This window comes from Melanerpes formicivorus, unplaced genomic scaffold, assembly GCF_026170545.1.
Source record: "Melanerpes formicivorus ecotype bairdi unplaced genomic scaffold, bMelFor1.0.p_v2 SCAF_13, whole genome shotgun sequence".
Classification (NCBI taxonomy): Eukaryota; Metazoa; Chordata; class Aves; order Piciformes; family Picidae; genus Melanerpes; species Melanerpes formicivorus.
Genome location: NW_027142365.1, coordinates 19,758,310 through 19,779,865, shown reverse-complemented (window position 1 = coordinate 19,779,865; position 21,556 = coordinate 19,758,310). Strand labels below are relative to the sequence as shown.

At 53.0% G+C, this 21,556-nt stretch overlaps 1 protein-coding gene across 1 annotated transcript in view; it reads left to right on the top strand.

The window, feature by feature from the left end:
- The window catches only part of LOC137444987 (macrophage mannose receptor 1-like), a 61,867-nt gene that overhangs the window by 20,775 nt on the left and 19,536 nt on the right, over window positions 1-21,556 (top strand). Inside the window, exons 8-19 of the mRNA XM_068146368.1 lie at window positions 302-459; window positions 1,934-2,047; window positions 3,211-3,326; window positions 4,034-4,182; window positions 5,566-5,765; window positions 8,212-8,339; window positions 9,941-10,028; window positions 13,420-13,567; window positions 15,078-15,113; window positions 15,226-15,401; window positions 16,868-16,935; window positions 20,578-20,678. Coding sequence (XP_068002469.1) covers window positions 302-459; window positions 1,934-2,047; window positions 3,211-3,326; window positions 4,034-4,182; window positions 5,566-5,765; window positions 8,212-8,339; window positions 9,941-10,028; window positions 13,420-13,567; window positions 15,078-15,113; window positions 15,226-15,401; window positions 16,868-16,935; window positions 20,578-20,678 — 1,482 coding nt within the window. The remainder of the gene's footprint in view (window positions 1-301; window positions 460-1,933; window positions 2,048-3,210; window positions 3,327-4,033; window positions 4,183-5,565; window positions 5,766-8,211; window positions 8,340-9,940; window positions 10,029-13,419; window positions 13,568-15,077; window positions 15,114-15,225; window positions 15,402-16,867; window positions 16,936-20,577; window positions 20,679-21,556) is intronic.

The window sequence follows — 21,556 nt, the reverse complement described above, 5'->3', positions numbered from 1 at the left end:
CCCTTCCCTTCCCTTTCTCCCTTCCCTTCCCTTTCTCCCTTCCCTTCCCTTTCTCCCTTCCCTTCCCTTTCTCCCTTCCCTTCCCTTCCCTTTCTCCCTTCCCTTCCCTTTCTCCCTTCCCTTCCCTTTCTCCCTTCCCTTCCCTTTCTCCCTTCCCTTCCCTTTCTCCCTTCCCTTCCCTTTCTCCCTTCCCTTCCCTTTCTCCCTTCCCTTCCCTTTCTCCCTTCCCCTATTGCCATTCTTTTTCTCCCCACCCCCCCGCCTTACAGAGTGGCATAGCTCTGTGTCTGCCTGCTTCCAGAGCCTACAGACAAGCTGTGGATCGGGCTGCACGACCAGAGGGTTCCAATGTACTTTGAATGGAGCGATGGCAGCCCAGTGACCTACACCAAGTGGCAGCTGGGAGAGCCATCCAGCACACAGAACAGGCCAGAAGGCTGTGTGCTCCTCAGGGGCAAGGTAGCATTGGCCAAAACAGATTTTGTGTTACTATTGGAACTAACTTCTTCATAAGACCCTCTGACCCACTAGTTCAGCAGCTGCTGTGGCCAGGGAAGGGGCTGTGGGCACAAAGGATGAGGCTGAGCATGACCCTTCTTGAGAGAGTAAAACCAGCAAATGAAGTCATAGAATGGAATCATAGAATCAAAGAATCAATAAGGTTGGAAGAGACCCCAAAGACCATCAAGTCCAACCTGTCACCCAACACCTCATGACTGACTAAACCATGGCTCCAAATGACACGTCCAATCCCCTCTTGAACACCTCCAGGGATGGGGACTCCACCACCTCCCTGGGCACCACATCCCAATGGCTAATAACTCCCTCTGGGGAGAACTTTCTCCTCACCTCCAGCCTAAACCTCCCTTGGCACAGCTTGAGACTGTGTCCTCTTGTTCTGGTGCTGGCTGCCTGGGAGAAGAGACCAACTCCCACCTGGCTACAACCTCCCTTCAGGGAGTTGGAGAGAGCAATGAGGTCTCCCCTGAGCATCCTCTTCTCCAGGTTAAACAACCCCAGCTCCCTCAGCCTCTCCTCACAGGGCTGTGCTCCAGACCCCTCCCCAGCCTTGTTGCCCTTCTCTGGACACCTTCAAGTCTCTCAATGTCCTTCTTAAACTGAGGAGCCCAGAACTGGACACAGGACTCAAGGTGTGGCCTAACCAGTGCAGAGTACAGGGCACAATGACTTCCCTGCTCCTGCTGGCCACACTCTTCCTGATGCAGGCCAGGATGCCCTTGGCCTTCTTGTCCCCCTGGGCACACTGCTGGCTCATGTTCAGCTGCTGTCAACCACTACCCCCAGGTTCCTTCCTGCCTGGCTGCTCTCAGCCACTCTGACCCCAGCCTGTAGCACTGCCTGGGGTTGTTGTGGCCAAAGTGTAGCACCTGGCACTTGGACTTGTTGAATGCCCTCCTGTTGGCCTCTGCCCATCTGTCCAGCCTGGCAAGTCAGGACTGCAGCACTGATGCAATGTTGCCGTTAAGCACTAATGAAATGATTAGGGCTATGAAACAGGTCTCTGAATGTAGTCTGAGGACATTCTCCTACTCCCTTTGCTCCAGGGATAGTGGTGGCATGTGGGGGTCCCTGCTGCCTCTGTGCCTGCTCATTTGCCCCTTCCTGCTTGGCACAGGATCCTGTGCAGAGCCCTGCAGAACAGGCTGGGGACCAGCTCCCTACAACCTCATCCCTTCTTCCCCTGACCACTCTTAGCAGTGCTACTGGAGCCCAATTGAGCAGTTCACTGAAAGGGAGCAGATTTATTTCTGTTACCAAGCAGGGGAGCTGGATAAGGGGGGAAAAGGAAATCTGTTTCAAAAGGGAAGAAGAAGGAAAGTGAAGGATTTTCATTATGAAGAAAGAAAACACTGAACATGTTTAGATTATCAGCCTTAATCTCATTGCTACTTCATTCCTTTTCCTGCCACAGGATGGCTACTGGGCAGACTATGGCTGTGAGAAAAAAGCTGGCTACATCTGTAAGAAAAGACCTGCAGCAGAAATGGCTGGGGAAAAGGAAACCTCTGAGGAAGGCTGCAAAAAAGTAAGGAGTAAAGCATTTCCCAGATCAGAACCTCTCTGGCCTACTCCCCACAGCCCTTCTAATTCTTCCTCCTGTTTCCATGGCACTTCCTCTGCCTCAGCTTCCACCACTGCCCCTTGTGCTGGCATTGGGCAGCACCCAGCAGAGCCTGGCTCCAGCCTCTGGGCACTCCCCCTGCACAGCTTGAGCAACAGCAAGGAGCTCACCCTCAGGCTCCTCCTCTCCAAGCCTAAGAGCCCTCAGCTCCCTCAGGCTCTCCTCCTGAGGAAGATCTTCCACTGCCTGCAGCAGCTCTGTGGCTCTGTGCTGGACTCTCTCAAGCAGTTCCCTGAGGTCCTTCTTGAGCTGAGGGGCCCAGAACTGGACACAAGATTCTAGATGTGGCCTCAGCAGGCCCCCACAGCCCTTCTAATGCCCCCCCAGGATACCCTTGGCCTTCTTGGCCAGCAGAGCACATGGCTGGCTCATGGTCAACCTTCCATCCACCAGGACCCCCAGGTCCTTCTCCCCTTGTCTGTTCTCCAACAGCTCAGTCCCCAGCCTCTCCTGCTCCATGAGGTTGTTCTTTCCCAATGCAGGACTCTGCCTTTGTCCTTACTGAATTTCATTCCATTTCTCTCTGCCCAACTCTCAGCCTCAGTGGTGGAACCTCCATCTCTGGAGGGGTTTCAAAGCTGGGGAGGTGTGATACTGAGAGATATAGTTTGGTGGTAACCTGGCAGTGCTGGGCTAAGGGTTGGACTTGATCACCTTAAAGGTTTTTCCAGCCCAAATGATGACTCTCTGCTCCTGTGACTCTCTGCTCCTGTGACTCTGCTTCTAGGATGGGTCCTGGGAAAGCTGGGGACAGATTTTTGAGCTGGGCCAGCTGTGGCAGGACAAGGGGTGATGGTTTGAACTAAATGAGGGAAACTCAGTCCAGAGAGAAGGGAAACATGTTTTACAGCAAGGGTGGTCTGACCCTGTCCCAGGTTGCCCAGAGAGCTGGGAGATGCCCCATCCTTGGCACCATTTCAGGTCAGGATGTTTGGGGCTCTGAGCAACCTGCTCTCAGTGCAGACACCCTGCTGACGGCAGGGGCAGGTTGGACCTTTGGGAGTCTATTCCAACCCAAAGCAGTCTGGGATCCTGTGATGCTGTGAAGTCCTAACATCCTGTTACAGGGCTGGAGCAGGTACAGCACCTACTGCTATTTCATTGGACATGATTCAGCAAGGTTTGCAGAAGCAGAAGCCACTTGCCAAGGAGAAGAAGGTCACTTAGCCACAGTGGAAAGCAGGTATGAGAAAGACTCTCTCTTACTTCTAAACAGGAGAAGGGCAACAAAGCTGGGGAGGGATCTGGAGCACAGCCCTGTGAGGAGAGGCTGAGGGAGCTGGGGTTGCTTAGCCTGGAGAAAAGGAGGCTCAGAGGTGACCTCATTGCTCTCTCCAACTCCCTGAAGGGAGGCTGTAGCCAGGTGGGGGTTGGTCTCTTCTCCCAGGCACCCAACACCAGAACAAGAGGACACAGTCTCAAGCTGTGCCAGGAGAGGTTTAGGTTGGAGGTGAGGAGGAAATTCTTCCCAGCAAGAGAGATTGGCCATTGGGATGTGCTGCCCAGGGAGGTGGTGGAGTCCCCATCCCTGGAGGTGTTCAGGAAGAGCCTGGATGAGGCACTTGGTGCCATGGTTTAGTTGATCAGATGGTGCTGGGTGATAGGTTGGGCTTGATGATCTGAAAGGTCTTTTCCAACCTGGTTAATTCTATTCTAAATGTTGTATGTTCTGGAACACTCCTGGAGGTCAAGCAGCAAAGTGTCTGAGTTACAGCCCAGGGTTCTAACTGAGCAGCAAAAAAGTCTCACTTTTGTCTGCTGCTCTGTAGAGTCTGCATGCATCACAAGGTCCTCTCCCTCAGTGTGAAGGAAGGGAAAGCAGGAAAGGATTCATCATCACATCAGACAATTGCTTTGTTTTCCCTTGTGCCATTCTGCTCCCTTGCACAGGTATGAACAAGCTTACCTGACCAGCCTGCTTGGGCTGAGGCCTGACAAATATTTCTGGCTTGGTTTGTCTGACACAGAGGAACAAGGCACTTTCAAGTGGGCCAGTGGAGAAGCTGTCTCCTTCACACACTGGGATGCAGCAATGCCTGGTAGGTGCTGTGGCAGGGGCTGGTAGGTACTCTCTGAGGTCCCTATTTGACTTATACTTTGCAGCATCCTCTCAGCAGTGGGACAAGGGGAGAGATTCTTCTCTCATGAGAGTACTATGTCCAGTTCTGGTACCCTCAGCATAAGAAGGTCCTGGAAGTGCTGGAGTGGACCCAGAGGAGAGCTGCTTTGTGAGGATGTGATCAGAGAATCTATTTCAAGCTGAAATAGCAGGAGAAATCCTTATGGGAAGAGGCTGCCCAGGGGAGTTGTGGAGTCTCCCTCTGTGGAAATATTCACAACCCACCTGGATGCACTCCTGTGTAAGCTGCTCTGGCAGGGGGTTGGACTGGATGAGCTTTTGAGGTCCCTTCCAGCCCCTACCATTCTGTGAGGCTGTGAAATAGCTGACCTGAAGAACAGGAAGTCAGATGCAAAGGCATGCAAGAAGCTGTAGATGTGGTGCTTCAGGATATCATTTAGTGGTCATGGGAGCTGGGTTATGCTTGGACTCCATCATCTTGAAGGTTTTCTCCAACCTTAACAGTTCTGTGGTTCTATGATCCAGACATGATCATGATCTCCTCAGGCAGGAAATGACGCTCTTCTCTTGTATGAACAACACCTAAGCTACAGCTCTGTCATGCTGGTGTTATCACAGAACCTCACAGAATCACAGAACCACAGAGTGTTGGGGGCTGGAAGGGACCTCAAAAGCTCATCCAGGCCAACCCCCTGCCAGAGCAGGAGCACCTAGAGCAGATCACACAGGAACACAGCCAGGCAGGGTTTGAATATCTCCAGAGAGGGAGACTCCACAACCCCCTGGGCAGCCTGCTCCAGGCCTCTAGAACCCTCACAGGGAAAAAAAATCTTCCTCCTATTTCCATGGCACTTCCTCTGCCTCAGCTTCCACCACTGCCCCTTGTGCTGGCATTGGGCAGCACCCAGCAGAGCCTGGCTCCAGCCTCTGGGCACTCCCCCTGCACAGCTTGAGCAACAGCAAGGAGCTCACCCTCAGGCTCCTCCTCTCCAAGCCTAAGAGCCCTCAGCTGCCTCAGGCTCTCCTCCTGAGGAAGATCTTCCACTGCCTGCAGCAGCTCTGTGGCTCTGTGCTGGACTCTCTCAAGCAGTTCCCTGAGGTCCTTCTTGAGCTGAGGGGCCCAGAGCTGGACACAATATTCCAGCTGTGGCCTCAGCAGGGCAGAGTAGAGGGGGAAGAGAACCTCTGTGACCTACTGACCACAGCCATTCTAATGCCCCCCAGGATGCCCCTGGCCTTCTTGGCCACAATGGTGTGGGAAGAAGGGAGAGGCTGCTGCTCCAAGGGGCTCAGAGGGAATGAAACCATTTAGACTCCACATGTGTTTTTCTTTCTTAAAAAGGGAATGACCCAGGATGTGTAGCCATGAGAACTGGGACTGCAGCTGGCTTATGGCATGTTCTGGACTGTGAGACAAAGCAAAAATACATCTGCAAACAGTGGGCAAAGAGTGCAACAGCTCCTCCTCTTCCAGCTACTGCTCCTGCCCCTACATGTCCTGAGGGGTGGAGATCAAACCACCACAGCAGCTTCTGCTTGAAAGTAAGAACCTAAAGGGTTAAAAGAACAGGGAAGGCTTTCAACTGCTCAGCTGGGGGGAAGTGGGGAGGAGCTGAAGGGGAAAAAAAAGGAAGTGGCATCTTCATTTTGCAGTCTCTGAGACTGGAATAGAGAATAATGGTGATGATAATGATGATGATGATGATGATGATGATTATAGTAATGATAATAATGATAAAGATGATGATAATAAAACCCCCAACACTCACACTAAACCAAACCAACAAAACCCCAACAACCCCAAACATGTCAGGGAATTGTCCTTACAAGGGTTGAAACTAAGGAGGGAAGAGGAGGTTGAAGGGACTTGAACAGAAGGGAAGGGAGGAGGGTACAGGAAAGGAAATTAAGAAGTTTCTGCCCCAAGAGCTGAAGTAATTGGAGCAGAGAATGGAAGGAAAGAATATAAACATCCAGAACCTTGAAATGCATGAAGAAAAGAGGGAAAAAAGTAAGAGAAGAAACATGAAACAGCTTAATATTTGCAACATGATCACAGAATTACTGAGGCTGGAATAGACCTCTGAGATCACCAAGTCCAGCCCATGACCCAACACCACCTCATCAGCTGAGCCATGCCACCAAGTGCACACCCAAGCTCTCCTTAAACACCTCCAGTGGTGGTGACTCCACCACCTCCCTGGGCAGTCCATCCCAGTGGCTGATTGCCTGTCCCTGAGGAAGTGCTTCCTAGCATCCAACCTAACCCTCCCCTGGCACAGCTCCAGGCCATGCCCTCTCCTCTTGTCACCAGGTGCCTGGGAGCAGAGCCTGACCCCCACCTGGCTACAGCTTCCCTTCAGGTAGTTGTAGAGTGTGCTAAGGTCCCCCCTGAGCCTCCTCTTCTCCAGGCTGCACACCCCCAGCTCCCTCAGCCTCTCCTCCTCAGCCTTTCCCTCCAGTCCCTTCCCCAGGCTGGTTGCTCTCCTCTGGACCTGCTGCAGCACCTCAAGATCCTTCCTGCAGTGAGGGCCCAGAGCTGCAGACAGAGCTCCAGGTGAGGCCTCAGCAGTGCCCAGCACAGGGCAGAATTCCATCCCTGCTGCTGCTGCCACACTGCTCCTGACCCAAGCCAGGATGCCCTTAGCCTTCTGTGCCCCTGGGCACACTGCTGGCTCCTGTGCAGCTGCTGTCCCCCAGCACTGCCAGGTCCCTCCCTGCCAGCTGCTCTCCAGCCACTCATCCCCAGTCTGTAGCCTGCATGGGGCTGTTGTGGCCAAAGTGTAGGAGCCTGCACAGAGCCCTGGAGTGGGCTGCCCAGAGAGGTTGTGGAGTCTCCTTCTCTGGAGCTTTTGCAGCCCTGTCTGGATGTGTTCCTGTGTGACCTGTGCTGGAGTCTATGCTCCTGCTCTGGCAGGGGGTTGCACTGGAAGATCTCCAGAGGTCCCTTACAACCTCTGACATTCTGTGAGCCTGTGAGGGTGCTGGAGGCCTGGAGCAGGCTGCCCAGAGAGGTTGTGGAGTCTCCTGCTCTGGAGACTTTCAAGACACCCCTGGATGTGCTCCTGTGTGACCTGTCCTGGGTGATCCTGCTTTGACAGAGGGGTTGGACTCAATGTCCTGTAGAAGCACATTCCAACCACTAAGATGCTGTGATTGTGAATTGCAAATGTAAAGTGAGAGTTGTTGTCACCACAAGGTCATTCCTTTGCCTATATCTTCAGACTCCTTCCAGACCCCATTGCCTCTCCAACACAGTCACTCTCCCTTCATTTGGAAGGTGGACTGGGACCTCCACCAGGTGAAGAAGCTGCAGGGAATTGTATTCCCTCCTAGCAGTTCCTTCCCTTTGTTTGCCACCTCTAGGCTAATACTTGAGGGGCAGTGTATCACAGTACCACTGGATATTAGGGGTTGGAAGGGATCTCCAGAGATCCTCCAGTCCAGCCCCCCTGCCAAAAGCAGGACCACCTAGGGTAGTCTGCACAGGAATGTATCCAGGTGGGGTTGAAAAGTCTCCCCAAAACCTCTCTGGGCAGCCTGCTCCAGGCCTCCAGCACCTTAATACCAAAGAAGTTTCTCCTCATCTTGAGGTCAAATCTTCTCTGTTCCAGTTTGTCTCCTTTGTTCCTTGGCTTATTGCTGTGCACCAACCAGAAGAGCTTGGCCCCCTCCACTTGACCCCCACCCCTCAGCTATTGATAGACATTGATCAGATCCCTCTCAGCCTTCTCTTCTCCAGACTAAACAGCCCCAGGGCTCTCAGTCTCTCTCCACAGGGGAGATGCTCAAGTCCCCTAAGCATCCTCCTGGCTCTCCCTTGGACTCGCTCCAGCAGGTCTCTGTCTCTCTGGAACTGGGGAGGTTAATTAGCACCATTAGTGATTAGCACCATTCCTTTTAAAGGCTTGCTGTATGGGTGAAGGGGGCTATGACTCTTGGTTTTACCATTCCAGCTATCAGATGCTTCAACATCTTTTCCCCACAGAGTTTTTGCAGGTCAGCTACGAGAAGGAAATCCTGGCTTGAAGCTCGGGAGTTCTGTCGGCAAGTGGGAGGGGATCTGGCCAGCCCCAACAGCAAAGAGGAGGCATTGGTACTGAAGCAAGAAATGTGGTGAGTACCTGCTGCACTCCTGGCTCTCCACAGCTTAGGGAATCTTCATGTGAACTGCTGTGAGTGCTCTGAGATGGTTCCTGAAGCACATGGATCACAGTATCACAGTGTCACCAAGGTTGGAAAAGACCTCAAGCATCATCAAGTCCAAGCTGTCACCACAGACCTCATGCCTAGACCCTGGCACCAAGTGCCACATCCAATCCCCTCTTGAACACCTCCAGGGATGGGGACTCCACCACCTCCCTGGGCAGCACATTCCAGTGGCGAATGACTCTCTCAGTGAAGAACTTTCTCCTCACCTCCAGCCTAAAATTCCCCTGGCACAGCTTGGGACTGTGTCCTCTCGTTCTGGTGCTGGTTGCTAGAGAGAAGAGACCAACCCCTTCCTGGTTACAACCTCCCTTCAGGGAGTTGTAGAGAGCAATGAGGTCTCCCCTGAGCCTCCTCTTCTCCAGGCTAAACAATCCCAGCTCCCTCAGCCTCTTCTCATAGGGCTGTGTTCAAGGCCTCTCCCCAGCATGGGGGTGCTGATTGACAGCTCCCTAAACATGAGCCAGCTGTGTGCCCAGGTGGCCAAGAAGGCCAAGGGCATCCTGGCCTGCATTAGGAACAGTGTGGCCAGCAGGAGCAGGGAAGTCCTTGTGCCCTGTGCTCAGCACTGGTTAGGCTACACCTTGAGTCCTGTGTCCAGTTCTGGGCCCCTCAGTTTAGGGAGGATGTTGACTTGCTGGAAGAAGTCCAGAGAAGGGCAACAAAGTTGGTGAGGGGTTTGGAGCATAGCCCTATGAGGAGAGGCTGAGGGAGCTGGGGTTGCTTAGCTTGGAGAGGAGGAGACTCAGGGGTGACCTTCTTGCTCTCTACAACTACCTGAAGGTTGTAGCCAGGCAGAGGTTGGTCTCTTCTCCTAGGCAGCCAGCACCAGAACAAGAGGACACAGTCTCAAGCTGCACCAGAGGAGGTTTAGGCTGGATGTTAGGAAGAAGTTCTACACAGAGAGAGAGAGATTGGCCATTGGGATGTGCTGCCTGGGGAGGTGGTGGAGTCACCATCATTGGAGGTGTTCAGGAGGAGACTTGATGGGGTGCTTGGTGCCATGGGTTAGTTGTTTAGGTGGTGTTGGGTGATAGGTTGGACTCGATGATCTTGAAGGTCTCTTCCAACTTGGTCTGTTCTGTTCTGTTCTGTTCTATTCTATTCTATTCTATTCTATTCTATTCTATTCTATTCTATTCTATTCTATTCTATTCTATTCTATTCTATTCCATTCTATTCCATTCCATTCCATTCCATTCCATTCCATTCCAAAACGACAATGGTTTAGGTTGGAAGGGACTTTCAAAGGTCATCCAGTCCAACCTGGATGGTGGGAGGTGTCCCTGCCCATGGCAGCGGGCTGGAACTGGATGATCTTTAAGCTCCCTCCCAACCCAAAGCATCCTGTGACTCTATGAACACCATCTGCCCTTGCCCAGAGGTGGCAGGTAACTATTGCAGCTTCATTGCATTTTCTGCTGTGCTCTGGAAAGCTGAAGGATGTATTGGTGGGAGGGTTTGGGTTTGGATGCTCACACACTGCTCTGCTTGCTCATTTTTGTCAGGGATGGTCACTGTATATATGAAAGAGCTTGGCTGGGTCTGTATTCCCTGAATCCAGAGGAAGGATTTGCCTGGAGTGATGGCTCTCCAGTGAGTACTTCAACTTTTCATCATGCTTTGGGGGCATGCTTTGGGGTTTTTTTGCTGTTATGCTCATCAAGGAACACACTAATCCTGCAAGCCTTTCCATGGCTGTCAGCTTTCATGTCTGTGAGTAAAATCACAGCAACACCTTGGAATGCATGGAAATCATCTGTGTCTCCCCAGCTTCTCTACCTTTCTGCACAGCACTCCCACATATTTTCTTTCCCAAGAATACAACACCAGAACATATAGATCTGACACACTTGTGTCCTGTGCCTGCCAGAGCAGATTTCCCAGCATAAGCCTACATCCTCCAGGAAGTGATGTGTACTTATGGGGGCTGGAACAGAGCTCTGATATCACCAAGTCCAGCCCATGACCCAACACCACCACACCAACCAGACCACAGCACTCAACCAAACCATAGCCACATCCACTCTTGCCTTAAACACCTCCAGGGATAGCAACTCCACCACCTTCCTGGGCAGTCTATCCCAGTGTCTGATTCCCTTTCCCTGAGGAAGTGCTTCCTAGCATCCAACCTAACCCTCCCCTGGCACAGCTCCAGGCCATGCCCTCTCCTCTTGTCACCAGGTGCCTGGGAGCAGAGCCTGACCCCCACCTGGCTACAGCTTCCCTTCAGGTAGTTGTAGAGTGTGGTAATCATAGAATCATAGAATAAATAAGGCTGGAAAAGACCTCAGAGATCATCAAGTCCAAACTGGCACCCAACACCTCCTGAGTAACTAAACCATGGCACCAAGTGCCACATCCAATCCCCTCTTAAACACCTCCAGGGATTGTGACTCCACCACCTCCCTGGGCACCACATCCCAATGGCCAATCTCTCTTGCTGGGAAGAACATTCTCCTCACCTCCAGCCTAAACCTCCCCTGGCACAGCTTGAGACTGTGTCCTCTTGTTCTGGTGCTGGCTGCCTGGGAGAAGAGACCAACCCCCACCTGGCTACAACCTCCCTTCAGGGAGTTGGAGAGAGCAAGAAGGTCTCCCCTGAGCCTCCTCTTCTCCAGGCTAAGCAACCCCAGCTCCCTCAGCCTCTCCTCACAGGGCTGTGCTCCAGACCCCTCTCCAGCTTTGTTGCCCTTCTCTGGACACCTTCCAGCAGCTCAACATCTTTCCTAACCTGAGGAGCCCAGAACTGGACACAGGACTCAAGGTGTGGCCTGAGCAGTGCTGAGGACAGGGCACAATGACTTCCCTGCTCCTGCTGGCCACACTGTTCCTGATGCAGGCCAGGATGCCCTTGGCCTTCTTGGCCACCTGGGCACACTGCTGGCTCATGTTCAGGCAGCTGTCAATCAACACCCCCAGGTCCCTTTCTGCCTGGTCCCCCCGAACCTCCTCTTCTCCAGGCTGCACACCCCCAGCTCCCTCAGCCTCTCCTCCTCAGCCTTTCCCTGCAGCCCCTTCCCCAGGCTGGTTGCTCTCCTCTGGACCTGCTGCTTTCTTGCAGTGAGGGCCCAGAGCTGCAGACAGTGCTGCAGGTGAGGCCTCAGCAGTGCCTCAGGCTCTTCCAGAATTGCAGCTATCATCTATCATCCTAATTTATTAATTTCCATGAAGTTTTGCAGGCATCTCTGGAACCCACACAAATATTCACAGATGTATGAACAGTTTCTGCAGGACACCACTGCTCTACTTTGACTCCTACCCTCCATTCCCTGCTTTTTAACCCAAGCAAGGACCTTGTCCTTTTCTACACAGATGTCTGGAAAGATTCTTAACAGGAATATTTTGACAATCCAAATTAGCTTGTAGCAAATGGCTCTCCTTTCCCATCTGGATGTTCTCCCTTCCCATCTGGATGTTCTTTATGTGCAGATGCAACTCCACTAGGTCTGCAGGACATGACTGCCCTCCCCAAGGCCATGGTCCAATCCTCATTAGCCACAGGGAGGGAAAGAACATTGAATTGATGCACAATGTGGTCTTGGCCACCACACAGCTGCTGGGAAATGTGATTTTGAACCAGGTCATAGATCACAGACTCACTAAATGTTAGGAGTTGGAAGGGGCCTCTGGAGATCACCCAGTCCAAGCCCCCTGCCAGAGCACCTAGAGCAGGTCACACAGGAACACATCCCAGTGGATTTTTAATATCTCCAGAGAGGGAGACTCCACAACCCCCCTGGGCAGCCTGCTCCAGGCCTCTAGAACCCTCACAGGGAAAAAATTCTTCCTCCTGTTTCCATGGCACTTCCTCTGCCTCAGCTTCCACCACTGCCCCTTGTGCTGGCTTTGGGTAGCACCCAGCAGAGCCTGGCTCCAGCCTCTGGGCACTGCCCCTGCACATCTTGAGCAACAGCAAGGAGCTCACCCTCAGGCTCCTCCTCTCCAAGCCTAAGAGCCCTCAGCTGCCTCAGGCTCTCCTCCTGAGGAAGATCTTCCACTGCCTGCAGCAGCTCTGTGCCTCTGTGCTGGACTCTCTCAAGCAGTTCCCTGAGGTCCTTCTTGAGCTGAGGGGCCCAGAACTGGACACAGTATTCCAGATGTGGCCTCAGCAGAGGGGGAGGAGAACCTCTGTGACCTACTCCCCACAGCCCTTCTAATGCCCCCCAGGATGCCCTTGGCCTTCTTGGCCACAGGAGCACATTGCTGCCTCATGGGCAACCTCCCATCCACCAGGACCCCCAGGTCCTTTTCCCCTTGACTGCTCTCCAACAGCTCAGTCCCCAACCTCTCCTGCTCCATGGGGTTGTTCTTTCCCAGGTTCAAGACTCTCCCCTTGCCCTTGTTGAACTTCACTAAATTTCTCCCTGCCAACTCTCCAGCCTCCAGATGACGAGGTGAAAGCTACCTCATTTGCATGTGATTAGCATGAGTGGGATGAAGTTCATCATTAAATGAAGTTCATCATTGGATGAAGTTCATTAAAACTGTCCTATTTCTATAGTTCTGTTTCTGTTCTGACTGTGTCCATAGCTTAGGGCACAAAGAGTGTAAGCTGGAGCAGAGGAGGTTCTGTGTGAACATAAGGAGAAGCTTTGTCCCTGTGAGGCTGCTGGAGGCCTGGAGCAGGCTGCCCAGAGAGGTTGTGGAGTCTCCTGCTCTGGAGCCTTTCTAACCCCACCTGGATGTGTTCTGTGTGACCTGCCCTGGGTGCTCCTGCTCTGGCTGAGGGGTTGGAGTGGGTGATCTCTGGAGGTCCCTTCCAGCCCCTAGCATTGTGTCACTCTGCAGCAAGAGGAAAAGCTGTGCCTGGCCAGGCAGCCTGACCTGGTCACTGCCAGCACCTCCCCGCTCCGCAGGTTCCTGTACCTGTTGCTTTCCTTGTGTTTGCACCTCTTAGCACTGAGAGACTGAATCTTCTGGGCAAAACCAGTTTGCTAATGCAGAATGCTGATCCCAGGAGTGACCAGGATGCTTTCCTCTGTAGGTGAGGTACATCAACTTGGAAGACAGCCCCAGAAGTTCAGGGGGAGGCAAGTCCTGTGGCACCTACAAGTACAGCTGGAGTTACGTTCAGCGATGGTCCTTCTCACTCTGTGAAGCGCAGCTCAACTGGCTCTGCCAGATCAAAAAAGGTACAGGTATTCCTCTCCTTCAAACAAGAAGCTTCAAAAACTTCACAAGGGGTTGGGTTTTACTATCAGCTGCTGGAGAAAGGCAGCAAACTGTGCAAAGCTCCATGTCTCCAAAGGGAGGTTTAAGAGCTCTGAGTAGGACTTCGTCAGGGATAGGGGGTGAGAATAAACACATTGATGTCTTCAGATGAGGTGGGATGCTCCACTGACCCAGGCCTCTGCAAGCCTTCCATGGGTTGCAAGCTTTTCAAATATTAAGGAGCTTTGGCTTGTATTTCTGCTGGAAGGTGTCCAGAGAAGGGCCAGGAGGATGAGCAGAGGGATGGAGCTGCTCTGCTGTGGAGACAGACTGAGAGAGCTGGGGCTGTTCAGCCTAGAGAAGAGAAGGCTCCAGGGACACCTTCACCAGCCTGCCAATACCTGAAGGAGGCTACAGGAAGGCTGCAAAGGCCTGCAGGGACAGGAGCAGGGGCAATGGCTTCAGACTAGAGCAGAGCAGATTGAGATTGGATGTGAGGAAGAAGTTCTGCACCAGGAGGGTGGTGGAACACTGGCACAGGTTGCCCAGGGAGGTGGTTGAGGCCTGTGGTGGGTCAATGCCCATCCTGAAAACAGGGGGGGAGGGCTTGTGAGTGCTTTGCCCTCCCTGCAGGGTGTTTTCCCCCTGGGAAACTGAGTCTGTTCCACTCCCCCCTCCCTGCCCAGCTAGGGTATAAAAGGCAGGACACTGCAGCCATTAGCTCTCCTTCTTGGCTCCTGCCTCTCCTGGACAAGAGCTACTGCAGCTGCCTTCCTGCTCCTCTGCCATGTGGTTGGGCCTGATCCTTCTCCCTGCTCCTTCTGTGCCTCTTCAGAGAGAGACTGCTTTTGCATTCTTGGGGTTTTTTTTTCCCTCCCATCCAACTTTGTTCCTTGCCCTTGTGAATCTTACCTGTTATTGGTTATATATATATATACACACATATATAATTGTTTAAAACAAACTCTTAACCTCTCTACTTCCAAGCCACCTCCAAATTATTTCTTGGTGGATTTGCTCCTTCCCTTTCTTTTTTCCCCCTCTCTGTTGGGAGGGAGGAGGGGAGAGCAGGGGAGGGATTCTCAGCCTTGCCCCCATCTGAGCCCTTAAGTCCCAGTGAAGGCTCAAACCACCACAAGACCCCATCCCTAGAGGTGTTCAAGAAACCTGTGGGCCATGGCACCTGGGGACAGGGTTTAATGGCCATGGTGGGGTTGGGCCTGTGGCTGGACTGGATGATCGTAGAGGTCTCTTCCAGCTGAGACAATTCTGTGATCCTGTGAAACTCCAGGTGAGGCTGGACAGGGCTGTGGGCAACCTGATCCAGTGGAGGATGTCCCTGCTGAGTGCAGAGGGGTTGGACTGGATGAGCTTTAGAGCTCCCTTCCAAGCCAGCCCATTTGTGATTCTGTGATTCACAGCCATTCCCAAGCTGTGTCACAACGGAGGCTGCAGAGATGTCTGACACCCTTCCATTGCCTTGCTTTGCAGGGGTGCCATTGAGACCTGAACCACCTGACACATATGGTAAGCTTTTGCACACACTTCCTCATCTTGCTCAGTATCAAAATCCTGCTGTTAAAACGAGCTTTGGTGTTCTCCAGCTGTGGGGTTTAAGGCTCCCTCCCCTGTTTTCCAGTGTACGAAACCACAGCGGATGGCTGGGTGATGTATGAGGACAAGCTCTATTACATCAGCAGGGAAGCTGTCCCCATGGACAAAGCCCAAGAGTTCTGCAGGAACAATTCTGCTGACCTGGCTGTTGTGAGCAGCAATAGTGAGAGAAGGTTCCTGCAGAGAGCACTCAAAGAAAGTGTAAGGAGTGTGGCAAATGGTAGCCTGAAGTAGAAATGCTTGTGATGGTCTGACCAAGACATGAGGATGCTGAAGGGACTGGAGCACTGCCTGGGGAGGGGAGGCTGAGGGGAGATCTGGTCAATGTCTATCAATAGCTGAGGGCTGGGGGTCAGGAAGGAAGGGACAGGGACAGCCTCTGCTCACTTGTGCCCTGGGATAGGACAAGGGGCAATGGATGGAAGCTCCAGCACAGGAGGTTCCAGCTCAACATGAGGAGGAACTTCTGCACTGTGAGGGTCCCAGAGCCCTGGAGCAGGCTGCCCAGAGAGGTTGTGGAGTCTCCTGCTCTGGAGCCTTTGCAGCCCTGTCTGGATGTGTTCCTGTGTGACCTGTGCTGGATCCTGTGGTCCTGCTCTGGCAGGGGTTGGGCTGGAAGGTCTCCATAGCTCTCTACCAACCCCTAACATTCTGTGAGCCTGTGAGCTGCTTGCTGAGCTGCCTCAGAGGCAGAGCCATCAGCACTGCTGCTAACAACACCCACCTGAGGGCAGATCTGGGAAACTTCCCCCCCATATGTCCTTTGGTACCTCAGCACTCCAGGTTTTCCAGCAGGTTTTCCCAGCAGTGGTATTTGAAGAGAGAGCTCCTGGAAGAGCTCAGGTCCTTAAATCCTTGGAAAAAATGAGGGAATTCCAAACCTGGCTTTGTTAGCACCACCAAAACCAATCCCAATGGCCCTGGCACCACCCAGCCCTGCCCCAAAACTCCTCCTTTTCCCCAAACCCTGGTTGTCCTCCAGGAAAAGTCAAGCTGGAAAAGTCCTTCCAGAGCCTTTCTCCAGGTCTTTGCCAAATTCCCATCTGGTGCCACCCAGTAAAGAACTAGGAAGTAAAAATCCAGCTTGTGATGGAGAAGTGGGATGTAAGGGATGGATCCTGGCTAAAAATGGGAGTGAGTGGGTCCAAAAATAGCTTAAAGGCAGGAAAATGATCCCAGCTCTGACCACCAGAGGAGAATCCTCACCCCAGGAATTGTCCAAGGAGCTGAGCATGGAAAATTTGGGATTCATTAAAAGGAGGGATTGGGGCTGCTGGGATAAGGGTCCATGGGGTTTGGTCTCTCTTGGGAAGTAGTTGGTGGGAGAGGAAGACTTGGGATGGGTCTGAGATGGTGCTGCAGCCCTAGAGGGAGAATGCAAGGAGGGCTCCCAGTTTCTGATCAAGATTTACTTTTCTCCTACCCACCCCAGGGGCCCTCATTGCCACAGCACTCAGCCCTGATGATCCAGATCAAAACCTGGCCCCTGTGCCTGGGTGTGTGAGTGCTTTGCTCTCCTTAGATGGCACCTTGTCCTTTACTGGGGGTCTCCAGGAGCTGCTCTGTGAGCCTAACCAATGGCACAGCCATTTCTGCTTGGTTTACATCAAAGACTATTAAAAAGACAACAACAGAACAACAGCTAAGATAGCATCTTTGTGTTTCAGGAGAGCTCCTGGGGTAAGAGAAGAGGATACTTCATTGGTCTGCATGTGAGTCTGGATAAAAAGTTTAGGTAAGTCTAGGTGACCTCTGCAGCTCTTCACATGCAGAAGCAAATAGTTTATGTAGCTGGAGGTACCAAAGGTATTTTCAAGGGCTGAAGGCAGTTGCATGTAGAAAGCAGAACAGAATGGTCCTACCAGGGGAGGTTTAGGCTGGAGGTGAGGAGAAAGTTCTTCCCAGAAAGAGAAATTGGCCATTGGGATGTGCTGCCCAGGGAGGTGGTGGAGTCACCATCACTGGAGGTGTTCAAAAAAGGACTGGCTGTGGCACTTGGAGCCATGGTTTAGTTGTCAGGAGGTGTTGGGTATTAGGTAATACCTAATGCCTGATGATCTCTGAGGTCTTTTCCATCCTGGTTGATACTATGATTCTATGGTCTGGGCTGCAAGGGAGCTCCAAAGCTCATCCAGTCCAACCTGCTCTGCACTCAGCAGGGACATCCTCCACCAGATCAGGTTGCTCAGAGCCCTGTCCAGCCTCACCTTCAATATCTCCAGGCATGGAGCCTCAAACTCCCTGGGCAACCTATGCCAGTGTTCCACCACCCTCCTGCTGCAGAACTTGTTCCTCACATCCAATCTCAATCTGCTCTGCTCTAGTTTGAAGCCATTGCCCCTGCTCCTGTCCCTGCAGGCCTTTGCAAACAGTCTCTCTGCAGCCTTCTTGTAGCCCCTTCAGGTCTGGCAGGCTGCTCTTAGGTCTCCCTGGAGCCTTCCCTTCTCCAGGCTGAACACTCTCAGCTCCCTCAGCCTGTCCTTGCAGCAGAGCTGCTCCAACCCCTGAGCATTTTCATGGCCTCCTCTGGACCCTCTCCATCAGGTCCAGGTCCTTCCTGTATTGAGGGTTCCAGAACTGGACACAGCCCAGCAGGTGAGGTCTCCCCAGAGCAGAGCAGAGGGGCAGGGTCCCCTCTCTCCATCTCAGGCCACACTGCTTTGGATGCAGCCCAGGCTGCCATTGATCTTTTGGGAGATTAGACATTGCTTGGGTCCAGTGAGCATCTCTTCAGATGAAGTGTATCAGCAGCAGCAAGAGATGAAGCAGGGAGATGAACTCATTTCCCACCTCTGGCTGAGCGACCTAGATTCTGAAGGATTGATTCTGGAGCCAACCTCCTCTTTCTTCAACAGCAGTGTACTAAGAAGCAGATAGGGGGGAAAAGTTAGCTTGGCTATTTCAGGAAGGGTGCTTTTGAAGTGACAGGATGGCCATTACCATCACCTGACTTAATAATAACAACCAATGGGCATAGCTTATTTCAGTGGGAAAATGCAGCACTGTGGTTTTGTCCTTGTTAGCATCCATGGAAAGGTCAGGGATGCTCAGACAGAGAAGCCTAACAGGGACTGGGTTAAGAGAAAGAAAACTTCTTCCCTCTCTTACATCTTATGGATAAGTGAGAAGACTTTCTGCTGGGCAATGCTGTCCTGCCTGTCAGTGAAAAACAGAGAATCACAGAATCATTTAGACTGGAAAAGACCTTTAAGGCCAACAGGACCAACCTTTCACCCAACACTGCCAAGGCTGGGGCTAAACCATGGCCCTCAGCACCACATCTCTGCCTCTTGGAAACACCTCCAGGGATGGGCATCCAACCTCCTCCCTGGGCAGCCTGTGCCAGGCTTTGAGAACCCTTTCAGGGAAGAAGCTTTTTCTAATCTCCAGCCTAAACCTCCCCTGGGACAACCTGAGGCCTCTCATCCTATGACTCATCACTAGGGAGAAGAGACCAACCCCCATCTGGCTCTGACTGCCTTTCAGGGAGCTGTAGAGATCAATGAGGTCTCCCCTCAGCCTCCTCCACACTCAACACCCCCAGCTCCCTCAGCTGCTCCTCCCCAGCCCTCTTTTCCAGACCCTTCCCCAGCTTCATTGCCCTTCTCAGGACCTGCTCCAGCTCCTCCAAGGTGTGGCCAGTGCCCAGCATGGGGGCACAGTGACTGCCCTGCTCCTGCTGGCCACACCATTGCTGATCCAGGACAGGCTGCTCTTGACCTTACCCATGTGGGCACACACTGTATCACAGTCTCACAGTATCACCAAGTTTGGAAGAGACCTCAAAGATCATCGAGTTCAACCTGTCACCACAGACCTCATGGCTAGACCATGGCACCAAGTGCCACATCCAATCCCCTCTTGAACACCTCCAGGGATGGGGACTCCACCACCTCCCTGGGCAGCACATCCCAATGACAAATGACTCTCTCAGTGAAGAACTTCCTCCTCACCTCCAGCCTAAACCTCCCCTGGCACAGCTTGAGACTGTGTCCTCTTGTTCTGATGCTGGGTGCCTGCCTGGGAGAAGAGACCAACCCCCACCTGGCTACAGCCTCCCTTCAGGGAGTTGGAGAGAGCAATGAGGTCTCCCCTGAGCCTCCTCTTCTCCAGGCTAAGCAACCCCAGCTCCCTCAGCCTCTCCTCACAGGGCTGTGCTCAAGGTCTCTCCCCAGCCTTGTTGCCCTTCTCTGGACACCTTCAAGTGTCTCAATGTCCTTCTTAAACTGAGGAGCCCAGAACTGGACACAGGACTCAAGGTGTGGCCTGAGCAGTGCTGAGCACAGGGCACAATGACTTCCCTGCTCCTGCTGGCCACACTCTTCCTGATGCAGGCCAGACTATTCCTAATGCAGACCATCTAATGCATCTAATGCAGGCCATTCCTAATGCTGGCTCATCTTCACCTGGCTGCTGACCAGCACCCCCAGGTCTTTCTCTGCCAGGCAGTCTCCAGCCACTCTGCACCAAGCCTGGAGTGCTCATGGGGTTGTTGTGGCCCAAGTGCAGGACCCAGCACTTAGTATCATAGTATCATTCAGGGTTGGAAGGGACCACAAGGATCAGCTAGTTCCAACCCCCCTGCCATGGGCAGGGACACCCCACACTACATCAGCCTGGCCACAGCCTCATCCAGCCTGGCCTTAAACACCTCCAGGGACAGGGCCCCAACCACCTCCCTGGACAACCCATTCCAGGGCTTCACCACTCTCATGGGGAAGAACTTCCTCCTCCCCTCCAGCCTGAATCTCCCCACCTCCAGCTTCATTCCATTCCCCCTAGTCCTATCACTGCCTGAGATCCTGAGCAGTCCCTCCCCAGCCTTCCTGTAGCCCCCTTCAGATCCTGGAAGGCCACAATGAGGTCACCTGGGAGCCTTCTCTCCAGACTGAACAGCCCCAACTCCTTCAGTCTGTCCTCACAGGAGAGGTGCTCCAGCCCTCTGCTCATCCTCCTGGCCCTTCTCTGGACACCTTCCAGCCCCTATAGATCCCTCTTGGAATAGGGGCTCCAGAACTGGAGCCTTGTTGAACCTCATACAATTGCCTCAACCCAGCCTGTCCAGGTGCCTCTGCAGAGCCTTCCTACCCTCAAGCAGATCAAGACTCTCTCCCAGCTAAATGTGTTCTGCAAGCCTCCTGAGGGTGCTCTCCCTCCCCTCATGCAGATCACTGCTATGTTTTGTATCTTAGTTTCTTTAGCAGACAGCAAGAGGTTTTTCAAGTTAGAATAACCAGGAGAGAAAACCCTTCCAGGTGTAGCCAGTTCCTGTGAATGCTCATGGACCTTCTTAATTGTCAGCTGCTAACTAGGAGTCTCCTCTCACAATTGCAAAGTGTTAATTAATGGATAACTACTTGTGCATCTTCCCTTCAAGCTGGACAGATGGGACTCCAGTGACCTATGTGGCCTGGGGTCCCAATCAGCCCGACTTTGCCAACAATGAGGAGAACTGTGTGGTGATGTTTGCAGAGGAAGGTAAGCAGCAAGGCTAAACTTTTGCTTCTCTCTGCTTGGCTGTGGACCTGCCCAGCTTCTGCTTTCAGCTCTCACACAACCTCTTGTGGTTCTTTTCTGCCATTCCTTTCCAGTGCCAAACTAACCACCTGCTGCAGCCTCTGGTCATGGCAGAATCTAAGGCCTTAGAATGGGGACACTGCAGTAATTTAATGCAGTACCTCTGCAAGTGAACAGCTGAGTGCAGTCAGTCTTTCCTCCTAAGAACTGACAAAAGCATTTACAACACAAGTGGGGAGCTGGCTGACACCCCTGACACCCCCTGACACCCCTGGCTGTGCTGCCATCCAACCAGAGCTGGACAGGCTGAGAGCTGGGCACAGGCAGGAAGGTCAATGAGGACAAGGGCAGGGTCCTGCAGCTGGGCAGGAACAACAGCAGGCACCAGGACAGGTTAGAGGCTGCCCTGCTGGAGAGCAGCTCCATGGAGAAAGACCTTGGAGTGCTGCTGGGCAGCAAGTTCTGCATGGGACAGCAATGTGCCCTGGGGGCCAAGAGAGCCAATGGCATCCTGGGGTGCAGCAAGAGAAATGTGGCCAGCAGGGCTGGGGAGGTTCTGCTGCCCCTCTGCTCTGCCCTGCTGAGACCACAGCTGCAATCCTGTGTCCAGTGCTGGGCTGCCCAGTTCCAGAGAGTCAGAGACCTGCTGGAGAGAGTCCAAGGGAGAGCTGTGAGGATGATGAAGGGACTGGAACAGCTCTGCTGTGAAGAGAGACTGAGAGCCCTGGGGCTGTTTAGCCTGGAGAGGAGAAGGCTGAGAGGGATCTGATCAATGTCTATCAATAGCTGAGGGGTGGGGCGCAAGTGGAGGGGGCCATGCTGTTTTGGGTGGTGCAATA